General features: G+C 35.7%; 1 protein-coding gene, 1 long non-coding RNA gene and 1 other non-coding gene across 6 annotated transcripts; all 3 read left to right on the forward strand.

Moving 5' to 3' along the window:
• The first annotated feature begins 7,098 nt into the window (after nt 1-7,098).
• Nucleotides 7,099-7,205, forward strand: LOC131654350 (small nucleolar RNA R71). Its single transcript, XR_009299391.1, has one exon. It is a non-coding gene; the product is annotated as a small nucleolar RNA R71 (small nucleolar RNA).
• A 6,640-nt stretch (nt 7,206-13,845) lies between these two features.
• On the forward strand, nt 13,846-17,144 carry LOC131653678 (G-type lectin S-receptor-like serine/threonine-protein kinase At4g27290). Of its 2 annotated transcripts, none has more exons than XM_058923936.1 (6): nt 13,846-15,366; nt 15,420-15,598; nt 15,688-15,898; nt 15,997-16,234; nt 16,324-16,471; nt 16,573-17,144. In XM_058923936.1, the coding sequence occupies exons 1-6, from the start codon at nt 13,968-13,970 to the stop codon at nt 16,873-16,875; spliced, it is 2,478 nt and encodes an 825-aa protein (XP_058779919.1). In that variant the 5' UTR covers nt 13,846-13,967; the 3' UTR covers nt 16,876-17,144. The 2 variants fall into 2 exon arrangements, with proteins under 2 accessions (XP_058779919.1, XP_058779918.1); XM_058923935.1 differs by having other exon boundaries at nt 13,847-15,366; nt 15,462-15,598; nt 16,573-17,141.
• Nucleotides 17,145-20,890: 3,746 nt separating this feature from the next.
• On the forward strand, nt 20,891-23,442 carry LOC131648026 (uncharacterized). Of its 3 annotated transcripts, none has more exons than XR_009298025.1 (5): nt 20,891-21,129; nt 21,227-21,918; nt 22,008-22,171; nt 22,416-22,504; nt 23,034-23,442. It is a non-coding gene; the product is annotated as an uncharacterized LOC131648026 (long non-coding RNA). The 3 variants fall into 3 exon arrangements; XR_009298026.1 differs by having other exon boundaries at nt 21,227-21,351; nt 21,653-21,918; nt 22,008-22,504; XR_009298024.1 differs by having other exon boundaries at nt 22,008-22,504.
• Nucleotides 23,443-24,866: the final 1,424 nt, after the last annotated feature.

Here is a 24,866-nt window from a genome sequence, read left to right on the forward strand (position 1 = left end):
ATATCCCTTGCCAAAGATTTGATTTTCTTTTGATTTATGTCATTTTAAATCTTTTTAATTGAAATAAAAAATCACCATAAATCAAATAAACCATATATTTTCGTGGCAATAAGATCTTGGGCTCTTGGATACTTAGGGATCAAGATTGAGTCAAAATAACTTGGGCCCATTTGCAAAAAAAGTCAAGTTCTTTCACATTTTTCTTTCCAAAATAGTCCAACTTTAACAAGGCTTATCTCTCTCAATTTTTGAGGTATGGAAGTTTTCTAGGACTTTTTAGAAACCTTAGAGAGTCCTCTAACCAGTGTCTTTGGTATCATATCAAGATCATTCTCCATTCTTATTTTATGTCCTTTTGAAAAAAGTATCTTTTTGTTGACTTTTGAAAAGGACCTATAATGTATGAAGTCATATCTCTCAAACCATTGACCTATGAGCTCTGATTCTTGGACCATTGGATAGAGGAATAAATTCCCTTCAAAATGAGCTTTGGTGGGAATTTTTCTGATGAAGTATGAATATTTGGTGAATTTTCAAAGTTTGGTTGACTTTTTCAGTTCATGCCCAAAATAGTAACTTTTGACTTTTGACTTCTCTGATCTTTCCTTGCATCATCATGATCAACCCTTGATCAAATGATGATTTTAGGGTTATGAGAATGTTGTTGACCAAATATCTTGAGTTTTGACTGTATAATGACTGTTTTGCCCTTGGGAGTCGACTGTTGACCTAATCAGGATTTGAGGGACTAAGTTTGCTCTGTTTGCCTTGAAACTTTATATGGAGATGCTTTGGGATGTTAGTGACCTTATGGAACCACCTTGAGCCATTGATTCGATGATTTTCCTCTGAATTATTCAAACCCTAGTTTAGAACTTCTGTGTGGGAGACTGTGTTTTGGAGCTTTGTCTTTTGATTTGGTTTTGTGTATGAAAAATAGCATGGGCAAATTTTGGGGTATGACAGTAGGGTTGTGCACACTTGTCCTAGGATTCGGTAAGGTGAACTGATACCAAACTTTGTTATCAATGAGCAATTCAAAACGATCAGGTCCAAGATTACCGTTGATACCTCGATTAAAGCAGAAATTGATGTCCATAGAGGTATGGGTACCAAAAGGTGTCAATCTAAGCAAAGGCACTCTCATTCCTATGGCATTAGCAATCATAGTGACGAATCCGCCGATCCTAATGGGTGAAACTTCGTCTTGCGTGATGCGCTCGAAGTTTGTTAGCATGAATGCGATGGCATTGACCGGGCGATTCTGAGATGTACAAAACATGATGAACAGCTCTTCTCTAGTAACTTCAGTGACATTATCTGGTTTGCCAAAAATATAGTGAGCAAGGATCTTGTGAAAGTAGCGGAAAGCAGGATTGTGGATGTTCTCAGATTGAAATTCATTCTCTTCAGGGTTGTCGTTTCCAGTGATCTTGCCCCAGTATTTTTCCAACTCCCAGTATGGAAGATTTTCTTCAGCTACTTGGGCGTATGCATCAGGTCCATGAGGTAGTTCTAACATTTCAGCAAAGTCTCGGATGCAGAAATTAAACTCCATACCAAAGAGTCTAAAGAGAATAACTCCCTTTTTCAGCCCTTGTCCACAGTTTGGAAGATAGGTCAGGGAGCTCAAGAATTCCAGAGTGAGCTTCCGATAAGTGCTAAACTTGCGGAACAAGTGAGAACCAGTCCAACCGATTTGGTTAAGCAGGTGTAGGATGCTTTCTTCGATACCAAGCTTCACCATAGTTGGTTGGTGAGGATAGCAAGTCAATTCCATGTGTCTTTCAGCCAGCTTGTTAAATCTTGCTTCTTGTCCTCTACCACGGAACACAACTTCCATATTGTCAGCTTCTTGCATCGTAGTTAGTAGTTAATTGAAAAACCTAGAAGTTGAAAATATTGAGATTAAGTTAGAACTAGGCTAGTGTTAATTTTTAAAAAATAATAAAATTAAATAAAACAAGTTATAATAATAATTATAATTATAAAAAGGAAGTATTTTCTCGAATGAAGAAAGCGGCTATAATTATAATAGTTATTATAAGATGTATGAAAAATAGTAAGAAAATTAAAATCTAGAATAATTAAAAATAGAATAGTTAAATGGGAATTAAAAATTAAAAATTTTAAAAATAAAATAGAGTAAAATAAAAAAATTAAAATAAAAAATAATAAAAAGAATAAATAAATGTGGGTTGTCTCCCACCAAGCGCTTTGTTTAATGTCGTAAGCTCGACGATTTTAAAAATAGAAAACTATTTTTTCGAAAGAGCGGGCAGTTCGTCAAGTTTAAAAACTTCGATGTTTTCATCGTATTCGAGATGATGGTAATACTTAAGACGTTGCCCATTTACGACAAAAGGTTTGACGGTTTCTCCTTTGATTTCTATCGCTCCACTCGGAAATATGTTAGTTATTTCGAAAGGGCCAGACCATCTAGATCGTAACTTACCAGGAAATAATTTTAGTCTAGAATTAAATAAGAGCACTTTATCGCCTATGCTAAAATTTTTCCTAGATATACGCTTGTCGTGCCATCTTTTCGTTCGCTCTTTATAGATTTTGGCGTTTTCGTAAGCGTCTTGTCTAAGTTCTTCTAATTCGTTTATGTCTAGAAGTCGTTTCTCACCAGCGGCAGTGTAGTTTAGGTTTAAGTTCTTAATGGCCCAATAGGCTTTATGTTCTAACTCTACTGGTAGGTGGCATGATTTTCCATAAACGAGTTTGAATGGGGTAGTTCCTATTGGAGTTTTAAAAGCTGTTTTATAAGCCCATAAAGCTTCATTTAGCTTGGTTGACCAATCTTTCCTAGATATAGCAACAGTTTTCTCCAATATTTGTTTTATTTCGCGGTTAGACACTTCTACTTGACCGCTTGTTTGTGGATGGTATGGTGTGGCTATTCGATGATTTACTCCATATTTTCGAAGGAGTTTCTCAAGTATTCTTGAAATGAAATGGGAACCACCATCGCTAATTACCAATCTTGGCACACCGAACCTAGGAAAGATGACGTTTTTGAAAAGTTTAATAACTACTCGTGTATCGTTTGTAGGAGAAGCAATAGCTTCTATCCATTTTGAAACGTAATCGACGGCTACGAGTATATATTGATTTCCAAACGATGACGGAAACGGTCCCATGAAGTCTATTCCCCAGACGTCAAATATTTCTACTTCAAGAATGCCTTTTTGAGGCATTTCATCGCGTCTTGAAATGTTTCCAGTTCGTTGGCATCTATCACAGCTTAGTACAGCAAAATGGACGTCTTTCCACAGGTTGGGCCAGAAAAGTCCAGATTGAAGGATTTTGGCGCAGGTTCTAGATGTGCTATGGTGTCCTCCACACGGTGCAGAATGACAATGTGTTATTATGCTTCTTATCTCTTCCTCTGGTACACAACGTCTAAAGATTCCATCGGGGCCTCTTTTGAAAAGGAGTGGGTCGTCCCAATAGTAATGTTTTAGGTCATGGAAGAATTTCTTCTTCTGTTGGTAGCTTAGATCAGGAGGAAGCACACCAGCAGCTAGGCAATTTACGAAATCTGCATACCAAGGTGTGTTAGATCGGGCTAAAGCTATTTCAGCTAATTTCTCGGTTTCAGAGTTTGGACGGTATGGTTCGAATTCATTTGCTTCTAATTGGGCGATGAGTCTTTCATAAGGGAAATCATCGTCAATTGGTACTTGTTCGGGTTTCAGATTTTCCAATCGAGAGAGGTGATCTGCTACGACATTTTCAGTGCCTTTCTTATCTTTAATTTCCAGGTCGAATTCTTGTAGTAACAAGATCCATCTCAAAAGTCTTGGTTTAGCGTCCTTTTTGGTTAGGAGGTACCTAATGGCGGCGTGGTCAGTGTAGATGATTATTTTGGCTCCTACCAGGTAAGAACGGAATTTGTCTAATGCGAATACGACAGCTAATAATTCTTTTTCTGTCGTGGCATAATTCATCTGAGCTTCGTCTAGGGTTCTACTCGCATAATATATGACATGTAGTTTCTTATCCTTTCTTTGTCCTAGAACGGCTCCTATAGCATAATCACTTGCGTCACACATTATTTCGAAAGGCTCATTCCAGTCGGGAGGTTGCATAATTGGCGCAGAGATCAATGCTTGTTTAAGCGTTTGAAATGCTTCAGTGCATTTATCGGTGAAAATAAATTCGGCGTCTTTCATGAGTAGTTCAGTTAAGGGTTTGGTTATTTTAGAGAAATCCTTAATGAAGCGTCGGTAAAAACCAGCATGTCCCAGAAAACTTCTTATTTCTCTAACGGTTTTGGGAGGTTGAAGGTTTTCGATAATTTCGATTTTTGCTTTATCAACTTCGATTCCTCTATCGGATACGATGTGTCCAAGTACAATTCCTTGTCGAACCATGAAATGGCATTTTTCCCAATTAAGGACTAGGTTTACGCTTACGCATCGTCTAAGCACCATTTCAAGGTTTTCTAAACATGTTTCAAAACTTCCTCCACAGACAGAGAAGTCGTCCATAAAGACCTCCATTATTCCATCTAGGAAGTCGGCAAATATTGCCATCATGCATCTTTGGAAGGTCGCGGGTGCATTGCAGAGTCCAAAAGGCATTCGTCTATAAGCGAATGTACCATAAGGACAGGTGAATGTGGTCTTCTCTTGGTCGTCAGGGTGGATAGGAATTTGGAAAAATCCGGAGTATCCATCCAGATAACAAAAATGTGAGTGTTTAGCTAGGCGTTCGAGCATTTGATCTATGAAAGGTAAAGGGAAATGGTCTTTTCGGGTAGCTTTATTTAGCTTCCTATAGTCAATGCACATCCTCCATCCAGTTTGGGTACGTTGTGCTACAGATTCTCCTTTTGCGTTAGTGATTACAGTGACTCCTCCTTTCTTTGGTACGACGTGAACAGGGCTAACCCATTTACTATCGGATATAGGATATATTATTCCAGCTTCTAGCAGTTTTTGGATTTCCTTTTTAACCACATCGCTCATAATAGGATTTATTCGCCTTTGATGTTCCCTAGAGGTTTTACTATCGTCTTCGAGCATAATGCGGTGCATACACAGAGAAGGGCTTATACCTTTCAGATCTGATATGTTGTATCCTAAAGCGGTAGGGTATTTTCTTAGGACATTAAGTAATTTTTCAGTCTCGGTTCGTCCTAAGTTGGCGTTCACTATAACTGGTCGGTTTAGTTCTTCGTCTAGAAATTCGTATCTAAGATCGGTAGGAAGTGTCTTCAGCTCTATAGCAGGTTTCTTAGGTCCAGGTATAGGATCAGGGGTTAAAGCTAAGCATTCACTCAGGTGGTTATCTTGATATTCCTCACGCCAGTTGTCATCTTCAAAAATTGGCGGCATAGGAATTCTTAGGATTTCGGTTTCCTTATTTGGTTCGGATTTTATTTCCTTGACACACTCGTCGATTATGTCAGCAGAACAGCATGTGTCAATTATAGAAGGTGCTTTTAGGAATTGGGAAAGGATAAATTCTATTTTCTCTTCTCCTACTTCGAAAGTAAGCTTTCCTCGCTTTACATCTATAATTGCACCAGCGGTCGCTAAAAATGGTCTTCCTAAAATGATCGGGATGTTAGAATCTTCTTGGATATCCATAATGATGAAGTCAGTTGGGATGTAGAATTGACCTACACGAACAGGGATATTCTCTAACATTCCTACAGGATATTTAACTGAACGGTCTGCTAGTTGAAGAGACATTCTTGTTGCTTTAAGCTCACCTAGATTGAGTTTCTTACAGGTCGAAAGAGGCATCAAACTAACACTAGCTCCTAGATCGCACAAGGCTTTCTCTATGATGGTTTTTCCAATTACGCAGGGTATAGAGAAACTACCAGGGTCTTTCAGTTTTGGAGGCATGTTGTTTTGGATGATAGCGCTACATTCAGCGGTAAGCGTTATAGTTTCGTTATCCTCGAGTTTCTTTTTGTTTGATAAGATTTCTTTTAAGAACTTAGCGTACGAAGGCATCTCAGTTATGGCTTCTGTGAATGGTATGGTTATGTTTAATTGCTTCAGAAGTTCTACAAATCTTTTAAATTGCGCTTCGGTTTTTGATTTGGCTAATCTCTGAGGGTAAGGAATTGGTGGCTTGTAAGGTGGCGGTGGAACATAAGGTTTCTCCTTTTCGGGTTCCACTTCGTTATTGTTCTCATCAGTCTTAGCAGTTTGTTCGTCGGTTGTTTTCTTTTGGGTTTCCTTTGGCTCTTGTTGTGACATGGGTACGTTTTGGGTTCTAGGATCTATGGGTCCATCGTAATTAGTTCCACTTCGTAGTGTTATCGCGTTCGCATGTCCTTTAGGATTAGGTTGTGGTTGAGCAGGAAACGTGCCAGCAGGGGCAGCAGTAGGTGCTTGTTGTTGAGCTACTTGTGAGATTTGAGTTTCTAACATTTTTTTATGCGTAGCTAAAGCATCTACTTTGTTCGATAGTTGTTTTAGTTGCTCGCTATTGTGGATGTTTTGATTCAGGAAGTCTTTATTGGTTTGTTGTTGGGAAGCTATGAAGTTCTCCATCATGATTTCTAGGTTTGACTTCCTAGGGGTGTTTTGAGCAGCTACAGGCGCTTTTTGGTAGCCAGGTGGTACAGCAGGTGCTTGTCCAGGCGCGTACAACGCATTGTTGTTCTTATAAGAAAAGTTCGGGTGGTTTTTCCATCCAGGGTTGTATGTGTTAGAATAAGGGTTTCCTTGAGCGTAATTTACTTGATCAGATGGGACTCCAGTCAAGAGTTGGCATTCAGCAACTACATGCCCAGTCAATCCACAAATCTCGCAGTTAGGTGCTACAGCGGCAGCGGCGGCTGAAGGAGTGATGGTAAAATTCTCGATCTTTTGAGTTAAAGCGTCTACTTTAGCGTTAACGCGGTCTATACCACTAATTTCGTACATTCCTCCTTTGGTTTGGGCTTTCTCTAGAGCGGCGCGTTCTCCTCCCCATTGGTAATGGTTTTGTGCCATGTTCTCTATGAGTTTGTATGCTTCATCATGGGGTTTGTCCATTAATGCTCCGCCAGCAGCGGCATCTATAGTCATTTTAGTGTTATATAAGAGACCACCATAAAAGGTATGGATGATCAGCCATGGTTCGAGTCCATGATGAGGGCATATTCTAAGCATGTCCTTGTAACGTTCCCAAGCTTCGAAAAGCGATTCGTTATCTTTCTGGGTAAATCCGTTGATTTGACCTCTAAGCATAGCAGTTTTGCTAGGCGGAAAGTATCTTGCTAAGAATACTCTCTTCAATTCGTCCCACGTAGTTATGGAATTGGAAGGCAGGGATTGAAGCCACGCTCTCGCTCTATCTCTCAAGGAGAAAGGAAAAAGGCGTAATCGAATAGCTTCGGAACTAACGTTGTTGGCTTTGATAGTGTCGGCGTATTGCACGAACACAGATAAATGGAGATTGGGGTCGTCTACAGGGCTTCCAGAGAATTGATTCTGTTGAACAGCTTGGACCAGTGAAGGTTTCAGTTCGAAATTGTTCGCTTCAATCGCAGGTGGTGCGATACTTGAATGCGGTTCAGCGCGTGAAGGAGCGGCATAGTCTCTAAGAGGACGAATAGCAGCCATCTCTAACTTCGGGGTGATTTGATTGATTTGATCAGTAAAAATCAATTCCTGATTTATCGGAATTTCTGCTACTTCGGGAAGGTTGCGAGCTCGACGTTTAACGTTAATGAAACGTTCGATCTCGTTAATTCGTTGTATTAAGTCTCCTCCTTGTGAACGAGTATTTGGCATACAATCGTTCAAAAAGAAAGGGAAGAATTATCCTAGTCTCTACGGTGTAACAGTGAGTTACGATATCGACTTAAATAGTCCCCGGCAACGGCGCCAAAAACTTGATCGCGACTTTACGTGTCTATAAATCTGATAACTGCAAGTGCACAGTCGTGTCGTGTAGTTTTAAAAGATATCGAATCCACAGGGACTATGAATCGATCTACCGTTATCTAAGGTTACTATGTAAAGCTAGGAGTACTAAAATTTCGATTGTTCCTAAGGGAAAGTGATTGTGAGAAAATAAAGAATAATAATAAAAGACAGGTATCAGTATGTATTTCGTTTAACTAGAGGTAATCCGAAGGTTCATTGGCTTTTGCATAATTAAATTAAAAATCTTTACTAATTCCGATTGATTAAAAATCCTCGTCTCAAACTTTCGCTCTGTTGATTCAGACTACTATCCTAATCCTAATGTACGCTTTCGCCATCCCATTAGATTTTAGAAGAGCTTTTTGGAAACAATGTAATTAATAAAATGCCTATTTTACGAGGTTGTTATCTATTTAAATCTCCTAATCTCAAACTTTCGCTCTGTTGACTCGGAGCAAGCTAATACCCCTAACGTACGCTTTCGCCATCCCGCTCGAGTGTAAAAACAATTTTTGAAAATAAATAAGTTCCAATTAGTTTTAATACGCTTTCGCCATCCTTAAAACTAATGTCCTATGTCTACTATCCAGTTAAAGATCTCAAACTTTCGCTCTATTGATTTTAACCTTTGACCGTCCTAATCCCTCAAACTTTCGCTCTATTGGTTTTAAGACTTACTAATTAAACTAGACATATAAACCAAAAATAAGTGATAATTAATAAAACATAATTTAAGCCAATTTATTTCGGATCCCTACGGTTAACTTACTTTACATACCGACACCTTTAGTAATTTAGCCAGACATATTAATACGATTAAACATGCATAAATCGGTTCGGTTCATAATAATAAGCATATTAAATGGCATATAATATATCATGCAAATAAATAATATAAATAAGGCGGTAAATAAAAACCTGAATTAAAATAAATCTGAATTGAATTGAATCTTGAAGTACTCGAACTTCCACCACAGGTTGGCTGGATCGTTCTTCGGAATTTAAATGGCAGAAAATAAAAACAAGGAAATAAAGCGATAAATCTAACGTAAGGCTAGATCTATGAAAAGTTCACAACAATTTCCAGTGTAGAAATCGTTGTGAGAAAATAAACGGTTAAATGAAAACAGAATAAGGAAAAGCAGTTCGCGGTACAATTTCGGCAGCACTTCGTTGGCAGGAAATCGGACAGTTTGGACTGAAGTGACTGCCTCTATTTATAGGTGAGGCTTTGCAGTTGCTTTGCGTGAAAAACGGAACTTTTTGCAGACCGGGACTTGGAGACGTGCGTCTCCGATTCTTCAGGGAGTGGCCTTGACTGACTTGAGACGTGCGTCTCAAGTGGAGATTCTTTAGGGAGGTGGAGACGTGCGTCTCCCCTTTGCTGAGGTGGCAGAGACGTGCGTCTCTGCTTACTAGCGTGGCCTGGGTTGCTTCCTTCGTGGGCTGGATTGCTCTTTTGGGCCTTTTGGGTCCTAATTGCACCCCTCTTTCGTTTCAGCACCCCTTTTCGTCTTTTAAGCATAAATATTGGTCATTTAAGCTCGATTTTCTTTCCTTTTCGCAAATAGTCGTAATTGAAGTGTAAAACCTGAAACAAAGCAAATACACGCGTAATATCATAATAAATTGACATAATAAACGGAAAATGCTATAAATATCTATGGATTTTAGGCTAAATATACGATATAAAATCGTGTTATCACTGTTTTTGGGTAAAGTCCTTATCACGACGCCTTGGAATTAACCATCAAGGGCTTTTGAGGAAATACCTGCATACACAAAGAGACAACAATCCAATGCCAGACAGACAAAATAACGACGGAGTAATCAACAGAATAATAGGGTCCAGAGGTACTAAGTCCAAAAGTCCATGTCTCCAAAATGCTCGGGATAGTAACCAATAGTCCATAGGGCCTTAGGTGTTTTTTAGATTTTTTTGTTATTTATTAGTGTTTTAGCACAAAAATAGAGTATGGTCCAAGTGGACAAAAAGAAAATAGCGGAAACATAAACAAAACCTCCAAATGGACAAAGAGAAAATAGTAGAATATAAACGTCCAAATGGACAAAGAGAAAATGGCGGAAACATAAACATGGTGAAATGATAAAATAAAGCATAAAGCGAGAAATATAGAGAGCAATATAATAAAATGTGGAAGTTAAAGTCAATTTGTTAGATGTTAAAGATAACCATCTTGAAACTTGTCAAGTATGTTATCAAAGTTAATAAGAAAGATGGATGGTGAGTGAAGGATGTTCTCGGATTTAAATTCAATGGAAATTTATCAGAAGCTTGATAAAATCATAGCGACTACACGATAAATTTCCATAAGTCTTAAATCAACCGCATACAATTCTCTTCCATATTTGATCTTTTTTAATTCGGGACACGAAATATTGTGCTATGTTAAGCAGATCGCCAAGTGATTTATGTAGAAATCACCCTACAACGAGGCCGGTCAAAACTTTTTGTGCTAATGCATGCGAGAGAAGCGATATATAGATCACTCTCCGAAAGCAATACCGCACGAAAAGAAAATAGGTAGAGATCTAGTCTTTACCAAGAATCCATAAGAATTCTCAAGGTATCAAAGACTTTCATCGATCAAAATAAAAAGAAGTAAAAGATGGAACCACATTCAAAAGCTCCTTTCATCCATAATTTCAATCACTTAATTTTGCGGATTTGAATTCTCATCCTATCGACACACTAAGTCCATTGATATTAGAGAGAAATTAGACCTCTAACTCGTCATTCAAAGAAAATAACAAAAGAAGGGAGTAGAAGATGAGTTAGGACCAAGAACAAATAAAAAAAAGGCAAAAAACATATTCTGCTCAGCTGCAAATCGATTTGCACAGAGTGTAAATCGATTTGCATAACTGTGTTTTCAAATTCTGGGCAAAAAACAATTATGTAAATCGATTTGCACAATATGCAAATTGATTTGCACAACACAGCTTTTCAAAAAAAAACAACAAATAAAGAGAAGAAAACTTGTTTAAACATAAAACCAAACACCTTGTGATCTTGGATCAATTTGTGCACGAAAATGTATCAAGTAAGCAAGCAAAACTCAATAATGTAGCACCAAAGGTGAATCAAACATAAACAACAATGGATCACATCTTGAATTATGGAAAGGATCTAGAATTTTACCAAATCTTTCACAAACTTTGAATCTTCTTCAAGAACACACAACCACAAGCCTTGATCTCTCACAATTGATGAAGAAAATAGTGTTTAGATGAAGGTTTAGCTCAAAGTTAGTGAGGTTCAAGATGTAACTCACTAACTTTTTATGGAAGAAGAAAAGAGCTTCAAGTGAGGGGTTTGGGAGAGATGAGGAGAGAAAGAGCAAGAGTTTCTTTGGCTTTCAAAGCTTGAGAAATGGAGAGGGGAAAGCCTCTATTTATAGGATTTAGGCTTGGGATTATTGGTGGTTTGGAGTTAGGATTGGAAAATAGATTTAGGTTTGGTAAATGAATTTGGAGCCAAAATTATGATCCAATGGTATTGATGTGATCACATGAGGGTTTATGATAAAATGATGTACGAAATCAAATATAAGAACCAAGTCATGCTTCCCACACTTGCAAATGATGTCATCTCCTTCAAAAACTGAAATTTGCCTTCATTCTTCAAAATTCGCACTGGTGCAATCGATTTACACTTTATGCAAATCTATTTGCATTGCTGAAAAAGGCAAAATCTGGGGCAAAAAAAGTTATGCAAATCGATTGCTGTCTTATGCAAATCGATTTGCACTAATGGCAGAAGCAAATCTGGTGCAGAAACAGTTGTGTAAATCAATTTACACCTTATGCAAATCGATTTGCACAGTGAAATTGTTGAAAAATGCCCTTTTTGATGGATACTTTGACTTGGTACCTTCAAAACACAAACATACAAAAGCACAAAGCAATATTTTTGGTATTTTGGTTACTATAAAACAAATTAGACAAATATAAATGTATGGTGGTTCCCCTTAGAGACAAAGTGAGTATAAAAGAAAAAAATATACCTCAAGATTGTGATCTTGATTGATGATTGAAATGCAAATGATGTATGATCTTAGGGTCAAAAATTGGGGTATGACAGTTCCCCAGCAGATTCGCCAGTTGTCGCTACCTTGAAAATCAACAGAGTCTCCACTAACATATTTATCCTAAAAGGAAGGGAATGCCAGCAAACCACAAAACAAGGTGCAATTGTCTCACGACCAGTGAAGAGGGCCTTCCCCTCGCGTAACCGACTCCCTTACCCTCTTCTCTGGTCGTGAGACCATTGCACCTTGTTTTGTGATTTGCTGGCATTCCATTCCTTTTAGGATAAATATGTTAGTGGAGACTCTATTGATTTTCACGGTAGCGACAATTGTGATTAACTTTTTTGGAAAATAATATTTTTTTTAGGTTCGGAGTATCCCGAATTTAGATTAGTGATGGGTGAAACACTTTTGCAATAATATATTGAAAGTGTGTTGAAAAAACACAAAGTGCTAACTCCTTATCACCCTCATAATTGTGGATAGGTTAAAGTGCCTAATCAACAACTAAAATAAATCTTAGAGAAAACAGTGGCCACTTTAGGGAAGAATTGAGCAAAGAAATTGGATGGTGCAATTTAGGTGTATATGAAATATTTTAAAACTCATCTGGGGTTGTCATTATATCGGTTGGTTTATGGAAAAACTTTTCATTTACTAGTGGAACTTGGGCACAAGGTCTATTGGACAGTCGAGTTTTTGAATTTTGATAAAAACCTTGTTGGAAGGAAGAGGTTGTTGAAAATGAAATATATATGTTGGGTAAACAATATAATAATTTTTTTAAAAAAAAGTCTTACCCTTCGGTTTTCTAAATAAACTGAGATATTAGATATGTTAGTTTTGAAAATTATAAAAGTGTTGTTGTTGGGGTTCGAACAGTGTGCATATAATTTTATTCTTCGATTTTTAAATAACCGAGATGTTAAGTAACAATTTTTCATGACGCCCTTCGTTACCTCATTTTTTTAGTCGAAATTAAATGCATTTTGCATCCGATGTGTTATATGTTTTTTTTAATAGTGAAATGATTTTCATGTTGATGGATTCAATCATCTTCAACTTCACACAATAGCATAACTATTCTATTTATAGCTACTCTCCTAATAGTCCAACATCATGTATTGGACCTAAGTTCGTACATGGCAGTTTGATTTAAAACGAGTACGTTCCAAAAAATAATAACCAAATTGTATATTTTCAATTCAACGTTATATCATCTTTGAAACATTGAAATAATCAAAACATTGAAATTATGTTTGAGTTGACTCAACAAAATACTATTGCAACAAAGTTTGGTTCCATCCATAAAATCTCCTCTTAACAAAATTAAGGTTACGTTTGTTTTGGGTTTTTTTTAAAAATAATTTTTGTACTGTTATATAATTTTGTGAAAATTTTTTAAAGAAATTTTTATAAAAGTTTCAAATAAAAATTATTCTCAAAGTGTGATTTTAGTTATTTCATCTATTTATGGAAAAAAAAAATTGGATATTAAAATTTAAAAAAAAAAACACTTAATTTTGAAACTATTTCAAATAAATTTTCATAAAAATAATTTTTGAAATATAATTTTTTGAAAAAATTGCGATTTTGACGAAATTATAGTATTAAATAATGTATGTTTAGGTTATAGGTTGTCAAAATTAGTGTTTCATTTTAAAAAAAACGGATATAAAAAACTTGTAATATTTTGAAAAACAGTTTTAAAAAATCTATTTTTAAAAGTATAAAGAAAAATTCCATTTTTGTAAAGCTGAAACAAAGAGACCCTAAATATCCGTATGATTATAATATAAATATAAATTTTAGCTTGCTGGCTATTGGATAGAAGTGAATGGTGTCAACTATATTGACAAATATGAAACGTTGTTTGACTTCTATTACATTTGCTTTGATCCTCTAATCAAGCCACATAATGACTAGTATTCAGTTATGACACTAAATTTTGAAGATTTTCTCTTCATAGTTAAAAAATTCCCAACTTTTAATACTACTAATATTTTAGACAAAATCCTTAACCAAAAGAATGGAAATCTTCAAAGTGCTAGTTTATTGTTTTCTTCTCTTCCACTTCATACCAACCTTCAATACCTTGGAAACCATTCTTCCTGGACAATCAATCCAAGGTAATGAGACTTTAATCTCTACAAATGGAACTTTTGAAGCAGGTTTCTTCAACTTTGATAATTCAAATAACCAATATTTTGGTATATGGTACAAGGACATTTCACCAAGAACTGTTGTCTGGATAGCCAACAGAGATTCTCCATTAGAAAACTCATCAGGAGTTTTGAATCTCACTGATAAAGGAACTCTGGTTATTGTTGATGATTCCAAGGTTATGATATGGTCCTCTAACAAATCAACAACAGCTGCAAAACCAATTTTGCAACTCTTGGAAAATGGAAACCTTGTAGTGAAAGATGAAACCAAACAAGATAATATTTTGTGGCAAAGTTTTGATTTTCCTGGTGACACTTTACTCCCAGGTATGAGTATCACAAGTAGTTTAGTAAACGGCGATTATAAAGGTTTGGTTTCGTGGAGAAATACACAAGATCCTTCTACAGGTTTGTATTCATATTATATAGATACTAATGGTTTTCCTCAAGTAGTGATTAAGAAAGGAAACACATTAGTGACTAGAGTTGGTTCATGGAACGGATATAGTTTATCAGGATTTTCTTCGGTGAATCTTTACAAAACCTTTAGTAACATTTTTGTGATTACTGAAAAGGAAGTTTCTTATGGATATGAACTTCTGAACAATTCAACTGTTTCAAGGTACTTGCTTGATTCGGAGGGACAAATAACACGTTACTTTCTGTCGGATGATAGAAAAAGTTGGCAAATTTTCTTCATTGGCCCAATAGATCAGTGTGACAATTATGCTAAGTGTGGTGCAAATTCTTATTGTGATACTGATAATTCTCCAATCTGTGAGTGTCTTGATGGTTTCATTCCGAAATCTCGAGAAAAATGGAATTCGCAAAATTGGACTGATGGTTGTGTTAGGAGAGTGAAGTTAGTTTGTGATGATAATAGTGATGGTTTTTTGAAGCAAGTGGAAATGAAGCTGCCAGATACATCAAAATCTTGGTTTAATAAGAGCATAAACCTTGAAGAATGTGAGAGATTCTGTTTAAGAAACTGTTCTTGCACAGCATATGCAAATTTAGATATCAGAGATGGTGGAAGTGGTTGCTTGATTTGGTTTAAAAACATTTTGGATGTCAAAAAACTAAGCTCTGGGGGACAAGACTTTTACATGCGAGTTGCAGCTTCAGAACTAGCAGCTGCTAGGACTGGTTTGAACAAGAAGAAGATTGCAGGAATTCTAGTAGGCTGTATAATGTTTGTTGTGATCATGATAATACTTGGAGTTGCCATACATCGCGTCCGGAAGAAGAAACTAGCGAAACAAGGTTAACTTTTAGTTATTTCAACTGATTTATTTTGCTAATGCTCTCTGATATAGTTTTAAAATGCATTTCACACTTATTGTTCTATCCTTTATCAGGGAATAATCAACCCAACAATAATGATAATGAAGATATTGACATACCAATATTTGATTTATCAACCATAGCTAATGCAACTAATAGCTTCTCCATTGATAACAAATTAGGGCAGGGAGGTTTTGGACCAGTTTACAAGGTATATTTGATAGAGCTTTATGATTAGTCAAGAACTATATGAAAAAAATTTATAAGCTTCTCTAAATTTCCTAATAATGATTGTTTTAGGGTAAATTGGAAAATGGACAAGATATAGCTGTGAAGAGACTTTGCAATACTTCAGGACAAGGACCAAAGGAGTTCATAAATGAAGTTAAGCTAATTGCCAATCTTCAGCACAGAAATCTTGTGAAGCTACTTGGCTGCTGCATTCAAAATGATGAGAAACTCTTGATCTATGAATTCATGACCAACACAAGCTTGGACTACTTCACTTTTGGTTTGTGATTTTATCTTATAAATAACTCGTTTTGATTCTCTCTAGATTGATCAATTTCAACAAGTTGTATTCTAACTATTCTGAAAACCTTTTATCAGACCAAACTAGAAAAAGTTTACTGCATTGGACTCGGCGATTCCAAATTATCCGCGGGATTGCTCGAGGACTCGTTTATCTTCATGAAGATTCAAGATTAAGGATTATCCACCGAGATCTCAAGACAAGCAATATTCTTCTTGACGAAAATATGAATCCTAAAATATCAGACTTCGGCCTGGCTAGAACATTATGGGGAGATGAAGCAAAAGGCGAAACAAGAAGAATAGTAGGAACTCAGTAAGCATTTTAAACTAAATTGAATTTGTTGCTTTATAAAACAAAAATACCTAATCCACATTTATTTGTTTCTCTATTATTTGTTTCAGTGGTTACATGTCTCCAGAGTATGCAGCACGCGGATTTTTCTCTGTGAAGTCAGATGTATTTAGTTTTGGTGTTATTATACTAGAGACAATCAGTGGAAAAAAGAATAGACAATATAGTGACTATCATGATCTCGATCTTCTTGGATATGTAAGTCTAAGGATTTAGTACACACTATAGTGCAGCTATATTTGCAGACAATAATTGAAAAGTAAACTGAAAACTCACATTCTTGATTTCATGTCATGTAGGCATGGAGAATGTGGTGTGAAAAAACACCGTTGGAGCTGATAGACGAGTCTCTAAGCGATTCGATTGTTGTAGAAGAACTAGAAATTATGAGATGTATTCAGATAGGGTTATTATGTGTTCAAGAGAGAGCTGATGATAGGCCATCTATGTCAGCTGCAGTTCTAATGTTGAATGGTGAGAAAACATTGCCTGAGCCAAAGGAACCAGCCTTTTATCCACGCCAGTTTGGTTCTTCTTCAGGAGGACCTGTTGAGCTGCATTCAAACAATGAAGTTTCCATGACATCATTACAAGCAAGATAGTATATATGAAAAATGGATTATCTGTCTCTCTCCAACTTATAGTAGAGGGATAAATATATTTTTTGTAATGATAAAGTAAATATCGAATTTTAGTATATTTTTTTCAATTTTATTTAAATTGGTTTATTTATAATTTTATGATTCATTACTCAATTGAATGTGTGAATTTACTATACTTTATAAAAAGAGGATACTAACTGTTCTTGACTGGGCTAACTCCCAATTTAAGAAGGCCTAATAATAAAGATTTTAGAAAGAAAGACAAAGGCCCAAGTACCTTGCGAGATAAGCTTGGCTTTCGGATGATTCGGGAACACCTTTTGTTTTGGACAGGTGTCTCTAAGAGAAGATTTTAGAGACTCTGACCTCAAAAACCCAACATAAAAGCTTAATGAAAGTCCTATATTTAAGTACTCACTATTGTAACTCTCAAAATCTCTCACTTATGACCTCTCACGTTGGGAGACTTGTGGTTTGTGTCATCAACAACCCACCTCAAGTTAAAATTTCAAACTTTTTTTTTTGAAGAGGCAAAATTTATTTGAAAAACCAGCATAAGATATGCTGGAGAGTTACAGTACAGAACATGAAAACCAGAAGCAAAATAAGATCCTTATTTTACATATCCATGCCCAAAGACCAGCCACTATAGTACCCTTAATGCCAGACCCCCAATCACTACATATATAAGAAAAACAACCAGGTTCCAGCTATAGCAAGATAATTGGCCTCAAATCAGGAACTTATTTGCTGTGGGAATAAAAAAGCAACACCAGCACCAATTACTGACCGAGCCTGGAAAATGACAGCAACGGAAGCAAGGTGAATGCTTGTACAGTAGCGCCGCCGAGACAGAAAAGGACACTGCAGCATAAGTGCCCCTGCAGCAGATAGCCACCTGAAAAAACTAGAGACAAGAGGCCTATCCAATAATGATTTTTGGATTCAAGAACCATTGGGATAGATTGTAAGTAACTCCTTTGTGTTTAATACTCAACCAGTTCCAGGATAGTCTTTGAACTTCTTCAAATAATTGCTCAGCAGAAGTGGTCTTGTTCTTGAAGATTATATTGTTACGAGCTTTCCAGATACTCCAAATACAAGCGAACCATATTACTCTGACTCGATTAATAGCTCTGCTGCCTCCATCTAGAATAGCTCCGAACTGCTCAAAGTGATCCCAACATTCTTTAGGGAGCACCGCCTGCAACCTGAACCACCTTATGACATAATCCCATAAACCTGCAAAATATGGACACTCAAAGAACAAATGTGAGGCCGATTCATCCTGACCGCAACCAGCCACACACTGGCGGTTATCCTGATTTATAATGCCTCTTCTAAGAAGATTATATTTAGTTGGGAGTCTATTATGAAATAACCTCCACACTAGGCAAGATAATTTTGATGGAACCATTTTGTGCCACACGATGGACCAGGATCTAGACGGCTCTATCATATCTTCCTCACTCAGCACCTAATACGATTCCTTCACAGAATATACTACCGATTGATCGCGGTCTCCTATATCTAAGTGGCATATATCCCTCCACCACAACGAGCTAAAGGCGTCACTCGTTAAATTGACTCCAACATTTCCGCCGTATCTATCTTTCAGAATTTTATACCATAACCCCGTTTTCTCCTTCCTGATTTTCCACACTCACTTGCCTAGTAATGCTAAATTGAAAACTCTCAAGTTCTTTATACCCACCCCTCCCTCCTTTACTGGTCTGCAAACTTTATCCCATTTTACCCAACTGACTTTTCTCACATTTAAATAAAGATTCGAGTTTAGCGAGAATACCTGAAGTAGCTTTGAAGATGGATAAGAAATAGACTGGGATGGAAGACAAGACAGATTTTAACAATACCACTCTACCTCTGATCGAAAGATGTTTGTGTTTCCAATTGGACAGTCTTGATCTCACAACATCCAGCACCGGTTGCCAAGTCTTCTTCGATCTCGGGTTGGCACCAATGGGAATTCCCAAGTATAAGAATGGTAACGAACCAACCTTACAGTTTAAGGCTTTCGCTGCTTCTTGGAGCCAGCATGGGCAGACATTAACACCAAAAATACAGCTTTACGGAAAGTTGACTTTCAGCCCCGACATCAATTCAAATAGTAACAGGTTTGCCTTTTTGCTCCTAATATTTCCCCACTTCTTACCACCGATAATTAGTGTGTCGTCTGCATACTGAAGCTGTGATATATTTTCATTTCCTTTTTCAAATTTGAAACCAAAATAGTTTCCATGATCTACTGCTCTGTTCATGAGAAGGTTAAAGCCTTCTGCAACCAGTAAGAATAAGAACGGAGACAAAGGATCTCCTTGCCTCAATCCTCTACCTGCCTTGAATTCTTTTGTCGGGCTTCCGTTCACCAAAACTGAAATCATGGAAGTTTTAAGGCATTATGAAATCCACCTCCTCCATCTCTCGTGGAAGCCCATTCTGACCATCACGTCTTCTAAAAAGTTCCAATCAACAGAGTCGTATGCCTTGTCGAAGTCCACCTTGAACAGAATCGCTTCTTTTTTCTTTCGTCTTGCTTCGTCCACAACTTCATTTGCAATTAGTATACCATCCAGAATTTGTCTCCCCGTTATGAAAGCAGTTTGAGTATCTGATATGATTGATCCCATCACTTTTCTCAATCTGTTTGCTAACACCTTGTATATACACCCGATCAAAGAAATAGGCCTAAAGTCGTCCACTTTGGTAGGATTTCGCTTCTTCGGAATTAGCACGATGAAAGAAGAATTTGCCCCTCTGACTATCCTCTAATGTCTATGGAAATCTTTCATGACTCTAATAAAGTCTCTTTTAATCTCTACCCAAAATTTACATCATTTTCAAGTACATATTTCAACACTCTTTCTCTTACACCAACATTCATACAATTTCATTGCACCAAAGTTCCACACTACACAAAATTTTCCTTAAAAAAGCCTCTTTTTCCCATCCACTTTCCACAAAAATAAACTTATTCATGTCCATAATTTTTTTTACCATAACATACCTTTACTACTAATTATCCCACATTCCAAAAATTCCATAACATTTGTTATACATAACCTGCAAATTCAAAGTTTCTTTTACCATTCTCAAACAAATCCAAACACTACACTAACCACCATTAACACCCTCACCATCAAAAACTTCACCATCACCACTTTTCATCGATGATATAAACCTCACAAACTCCATTACAAACCTTTCAACATCATAAACATAACACAAAATCACGCCATACAAGCATCACACAATAAACAACTCAACTGAAAAAAAATGAAAAGAAGCAATTGAATTTTTTTCAAAATCACCAATGGTTCCATAGCAGAATCAACACACCTTTGCGAACAATGAGCAGATCTGACCAGCTCTTCCGCCACCGGAAATAGCTTTCCGTCGCCGCTGATGCAGCCGCGCGGTCCATCCTCTCCGGTGATGCACGCGTCGACACCGACGCGAATCGCTCACATCTTAGTCGCCCCACATTGTGTATGGTTTGCTTTGTTCTTACCTTTTTCTACTTCAATTCTAGTTTGAAATGAATAGCCATATAGAAATCTATGATTGTAGTTGTGGTTATTTTAATTTTGATGAAGAAAGTGAGATGCATTAGTTTTTCTGCTAAAGAAGAAATAGGAGATGGCATACGCCATACTGTAAGAAATAGAAGTGGGGGTCTGTGTTAAGTTTGAAAATTCATCTAATTTTTTCCTAGTTTTACTCGCTTTTTTTTTTTTTTTATTGTTTTTAGTTTCTTAATCGATAGTAGTTTACCATTTTATTATCTATCTATCTATCTATCTATAATATAAGAAAATTAATGGCTCTGAAAAATCCAATTTTAACCTTGCTTATATTTTAGCCAAATCACAAATTTGAGGGCAATTTGTGTCTAAACTAACCAATTATTGACTAAATGTCAGGTTTGGTTACAACTCAAATACAACTTACCTCAAATTTCCATTGTAACAATTTTAATATTATTTCTTTTAGTAACTAATGGTTGGATGCCAAACAAAGTTCAAAAGTCAATGTTATCTTCCCCAAAAACATATCTTTTCTCTGCTTCATTGTGCAGAAAAGCCTGCTACGGTTATTAAACCCACACGCAAAGCTTTTTTTTTTCCACTCTTCTCTTCAAACTACATTTTGCATCTCTATCTTCTCTTTCTTGACTTCTTCAACCTTCTGAATCCGTATGTGTAACTCCATTTCTCCGAAAATATGAATATTGAGGTATAATTGCTTCACACCTCTTCCATTTTTGACATTTTTGACATTTCTAACCTCTTCCATTTTTGACATTTTTTACATTTATAATTGCTTCACACAGGTAACAAGATTTCCACCCAAACTGGCATAAGAACTGCCTTTGCAATTGCTGGGGTAACACTCATCTTCACTTGAAATGTATGACATAAATATATATTTGGTCGGTTAAAGTATAGCTTTTGGAAGGTATCTAATTTTTATGATGCTCTTTATTTGCACTCCCAGTTTTGACCTCTTTGACGAAATGTTTGAGCAAGATAGCACTCCTAATATGATTCTACTAACTTTTTTAGATTTATAAAATCATTATTTTTTCAACAACTAATTATGTAATTCTGTTTGAAAGGTGGATATATTGTTGAGGTTGTCAAAATTATAACTGAGAAAATAGTTTTTGATGACATCCACTCTCCGGACAGACTTTGATGTAAAGATTATGAACCTTTGATGTTGTGGATCAAGTTGTTGTTTATTGTTTTAATTGCAGGTGAATAATGAAAGTCTTAAGCTGGTTTTTAAGAATGGGAGGGGTTATAACTTCTAGCTGTTATTTACGTTATTGATGCCAAGGAGGTCGCATTTTTTCAATGCCATGGTTTGATATTTTTCCTTTTCACTTTGCTTGTCATATCCTACTTATTACCACTTCAGATTGTACACGTATAGCTTTGCGGATAGAGTTATTCCTGCCGATTCAGTGGAGACGTTTATCGATGCACAACATATGGTTGCACATGATGTGAGGCTATTACGGTATAATTCTTCAACTGTAACTATACTTTTCTTATATTATTTTTAAGTTAGGCTAATGGATATTCATGTTAACTCCGTTGTATTTGCAGTCCATTGAGGAAAGTGTGCATGTCACCAGTATAATATGAAGATACTCTGCATGTATTTGGCTGGCACAAGCAATGTGTTCACTAATTGGATCACCGGATTAAACTATGAGGAGCTGGTTATATTTACCACAACTATTAGGATCACAACCCAAATTTGATTCCAGGTTCTGAACTTAAAATTTGCAATTGCATCATTTGGAGGATACTTTTGCCAGTTGTGAATAAAATCATGATGTGATGAATCTGATTAAATATACAACCACCCTTAAATATGACAAAATATGAATCATATTACTAAGTTAGTAAAGTCATGTATCATACTGCTAAGTTATTAGAGTCATGCATCTTTCATGAAATCATCATGATGTTGCTAGCACTAAACGATTACAGAAGTCTTATTTGTTTCAGGTCCATTTGAGAAGTTTATGCAGGTGACAATTATCTTGCTATTAATGGGACAACAATACTCCAAGAAATATGCTATCAAGGCAGTAATGGTATGGCAATTTCATTCCTATGTTTTGTTGTAATCATTTTAATGTTTGATCTGTTTAGTTTGGACTATAGTTCTGGTGTAAAATCTTGTTCAATTTAAAGTAATAATTTCGTGTTCATTTGTTGTCCTACACCTATCTATTAAAGCTGGAGGTGTCAGGCTAAAATTGACTGCTTCCAGCACCATCATCTTTGCAGAATTATCTTGGACTCCTGGTGATCTAATTCAAATTGAATACCATGTTCATAAAATTGGCCAAGTATTCTTAAACTTGGTTGTTGTTAAGTTGAAAAGAAAGGAAAAGAGAGTGATCTTAAATACTGTTGTAGATTAAAAACCAGTATCAACAATAAGATAGTATAAGAACAATATCATTTTAGGAATTGTGGTGATATCTTAAACATTTATGATAGATTATTTGTTTAAATAAAACACCTCTTTAATGAAAATATGTCATTGCTAAGCTTAGTTGATAATTCAACATCTAACAACAATTTGCTTCTAAATAAACTTGTATTTTGTTAATGCAGTAGTCACACGCTAGGACTGCTGACACCACTTCAGAAAATGCAGTCTTAACTTTAAAGAGATCTAATATCTTATCTACAAGGCAGAAAATAGTGAGGAAGAAAGTAGTGGTGAAGAAAGTTGGTGGTGGCAGTGTCTCTTTTTGCTAGAATTCCATCTGTGTGGAAGTGTCACTTTTTGCTAGAATTTGGGGAGAAATTATAGTCTACAGGCTTTTAGAGTTTCTAAGTGTTTTCATTTGGTGACTTTGAGTAGAATGAAATCACCATTGTAGCAATGTATTAGTTGATGACCATGATCATTTTAATTCCCAGAGAACGGTGCAGTTTGATGGTTGAGAAAGTTTTCAATACTTTTTTAGGCAATATTTCAATACTTTATTATAATGTAGAATGTTCTTTGATTAAAAGAAACTTTAGAATATTCTTTTTTGTGTATCATTTCACTATATATTAAATAAAATTGTATAGCCAAAAAAGGTCAAATAAACTTAAAGTTCTTCATCTTATAAATCATTTATAAACTTAAAGTTTACCTTATCTTTTTTCAACTAAAAATGTGGCTTACTTAAAAATGTAGCTTACCTTAACTATAATTGGTTCAGTTAAGGATGGATTATTCATCGGTGAAAAGCCTTTGCAAGAAAAACAAATCAACATGTGATTGAGAGCTCTGATATGGTTTCAAAAACATTGCATTTTGCACAAGCAAAACACTTTTTTGGATATTATTATCGACAATAGTAACACATGTTTTTGCCTTGAATGGATTTACATAAGTTGAAATTTGCAATGTGAGTATTCTCAATATAATTGAGAATGAGTTTGTACAACTGCCAAAAAAATTCACTACATCCAAAATTAATACCTATTTGACTGGTGCATAAACTTTGTCATAACAGTGAGGTTTACACAATGACTTGGAAATTAAGCTATGTCCACAAGAACATTGAATTTTAAAGATTCTACAAATAAATATATTATACTGAAATAAAGGCTCTTGAGTTATGCTTAAAGAGTGATATTTATGTCAGTATATTGTAGTTCACTAGATAAGTTTTATTATCTTGAAAACTATGTTCCACTGGTACAAGAATTTCTCCACCCCAACAAGTTAACTTTGATTGTCATTTGGTATGATACGCGTCCCTTCTCTTTTGGTATAGAATACATCCAGATTGATTCTTTTATATTTTCATTATGATATTTGATAAAAACTTATGGTATGATGTTTATTATAATTTGTATCATTTGTATTATTTTGTATCATTTTTAAAATGTATTGTTGAAACAAATATTTTTATAAACGAAAAAAAGTGTGTTGTTGATACACATATTTTTTATAAACGGGAAAAGAGTATTGTTGATACAAATATTTTTATAAATGGAAAAAAGTTAATTACCGATACAAATATTTTTAAAAACAGGAAAAAATTTACCATTGATACAAAAAATTGTATAAACGGGAAAAAGTATTGTTAATACAAATATTTTTATAAACGGGAAAATGTGTATTGTTGATAGAAAAAGTGTATTGTTAATATAAATATATTTATAAATGAAAAAAAATATATTGTTGATAAAATTTATTTTTGATTGAAATATTTTTATAATTTGAAAAAAATTTATTACTGATACAAATATTTTTATAAACGATAATTTATATGTGTGAAAAAATGCGCGTACCAGACCTGAACCCGTGCGAATGCACGGGTTTGTTACTAGTCATCATTAGGATTAGATAGGGGGCGCCAAAGAGGGCGTCCAGCCCCCTTTATACTCCGTCTGGTTTAAGTCCGTTCATAAGTAGGAGGAATGAACCAACTTAAGTGTTCG

Source organism: Vicia villosa, linkage group LG2 (genome assembly GCF_029867415.1).
Source record: "Vicia villosa cultivar HV-30 ecotype Madison, WI linkage group LG2, Vvil1.0, whole genome shotgun sequence".
Classification (NCBI taxonomy): Eukaryota; Viridiplantae; Streptophyta; class Magnoliopsida; order Fabales; family Fabaceae; genus Vicia; species Vicia villosa.

Excerpts from the sequence above, each read along its gene's own strand:
- LOC131653678 (XM_058923936.1), top strand. The coding sequence starts at position 13,968 with ATGGAAATCTTCAAAGTGCTAGTTTATTGTTTTCTTCTCTTCCACTTC. Across the intron at positions 15,367-15,419 it reads GAAGAAACTAGCGAAACAAG|TTTTAAAATGCATTTCACAC; the intron begins GTTAACTTTTAG and ends TCTCTGATATAG. Across the intron at positions 15,899-15,996 it reads CTTGGACTACTTCACTTTTG|ACCAAACTAGAAAAAGTTTA; the intron begins GTTTGTGATTTT and ends ACCTTTTATCAG.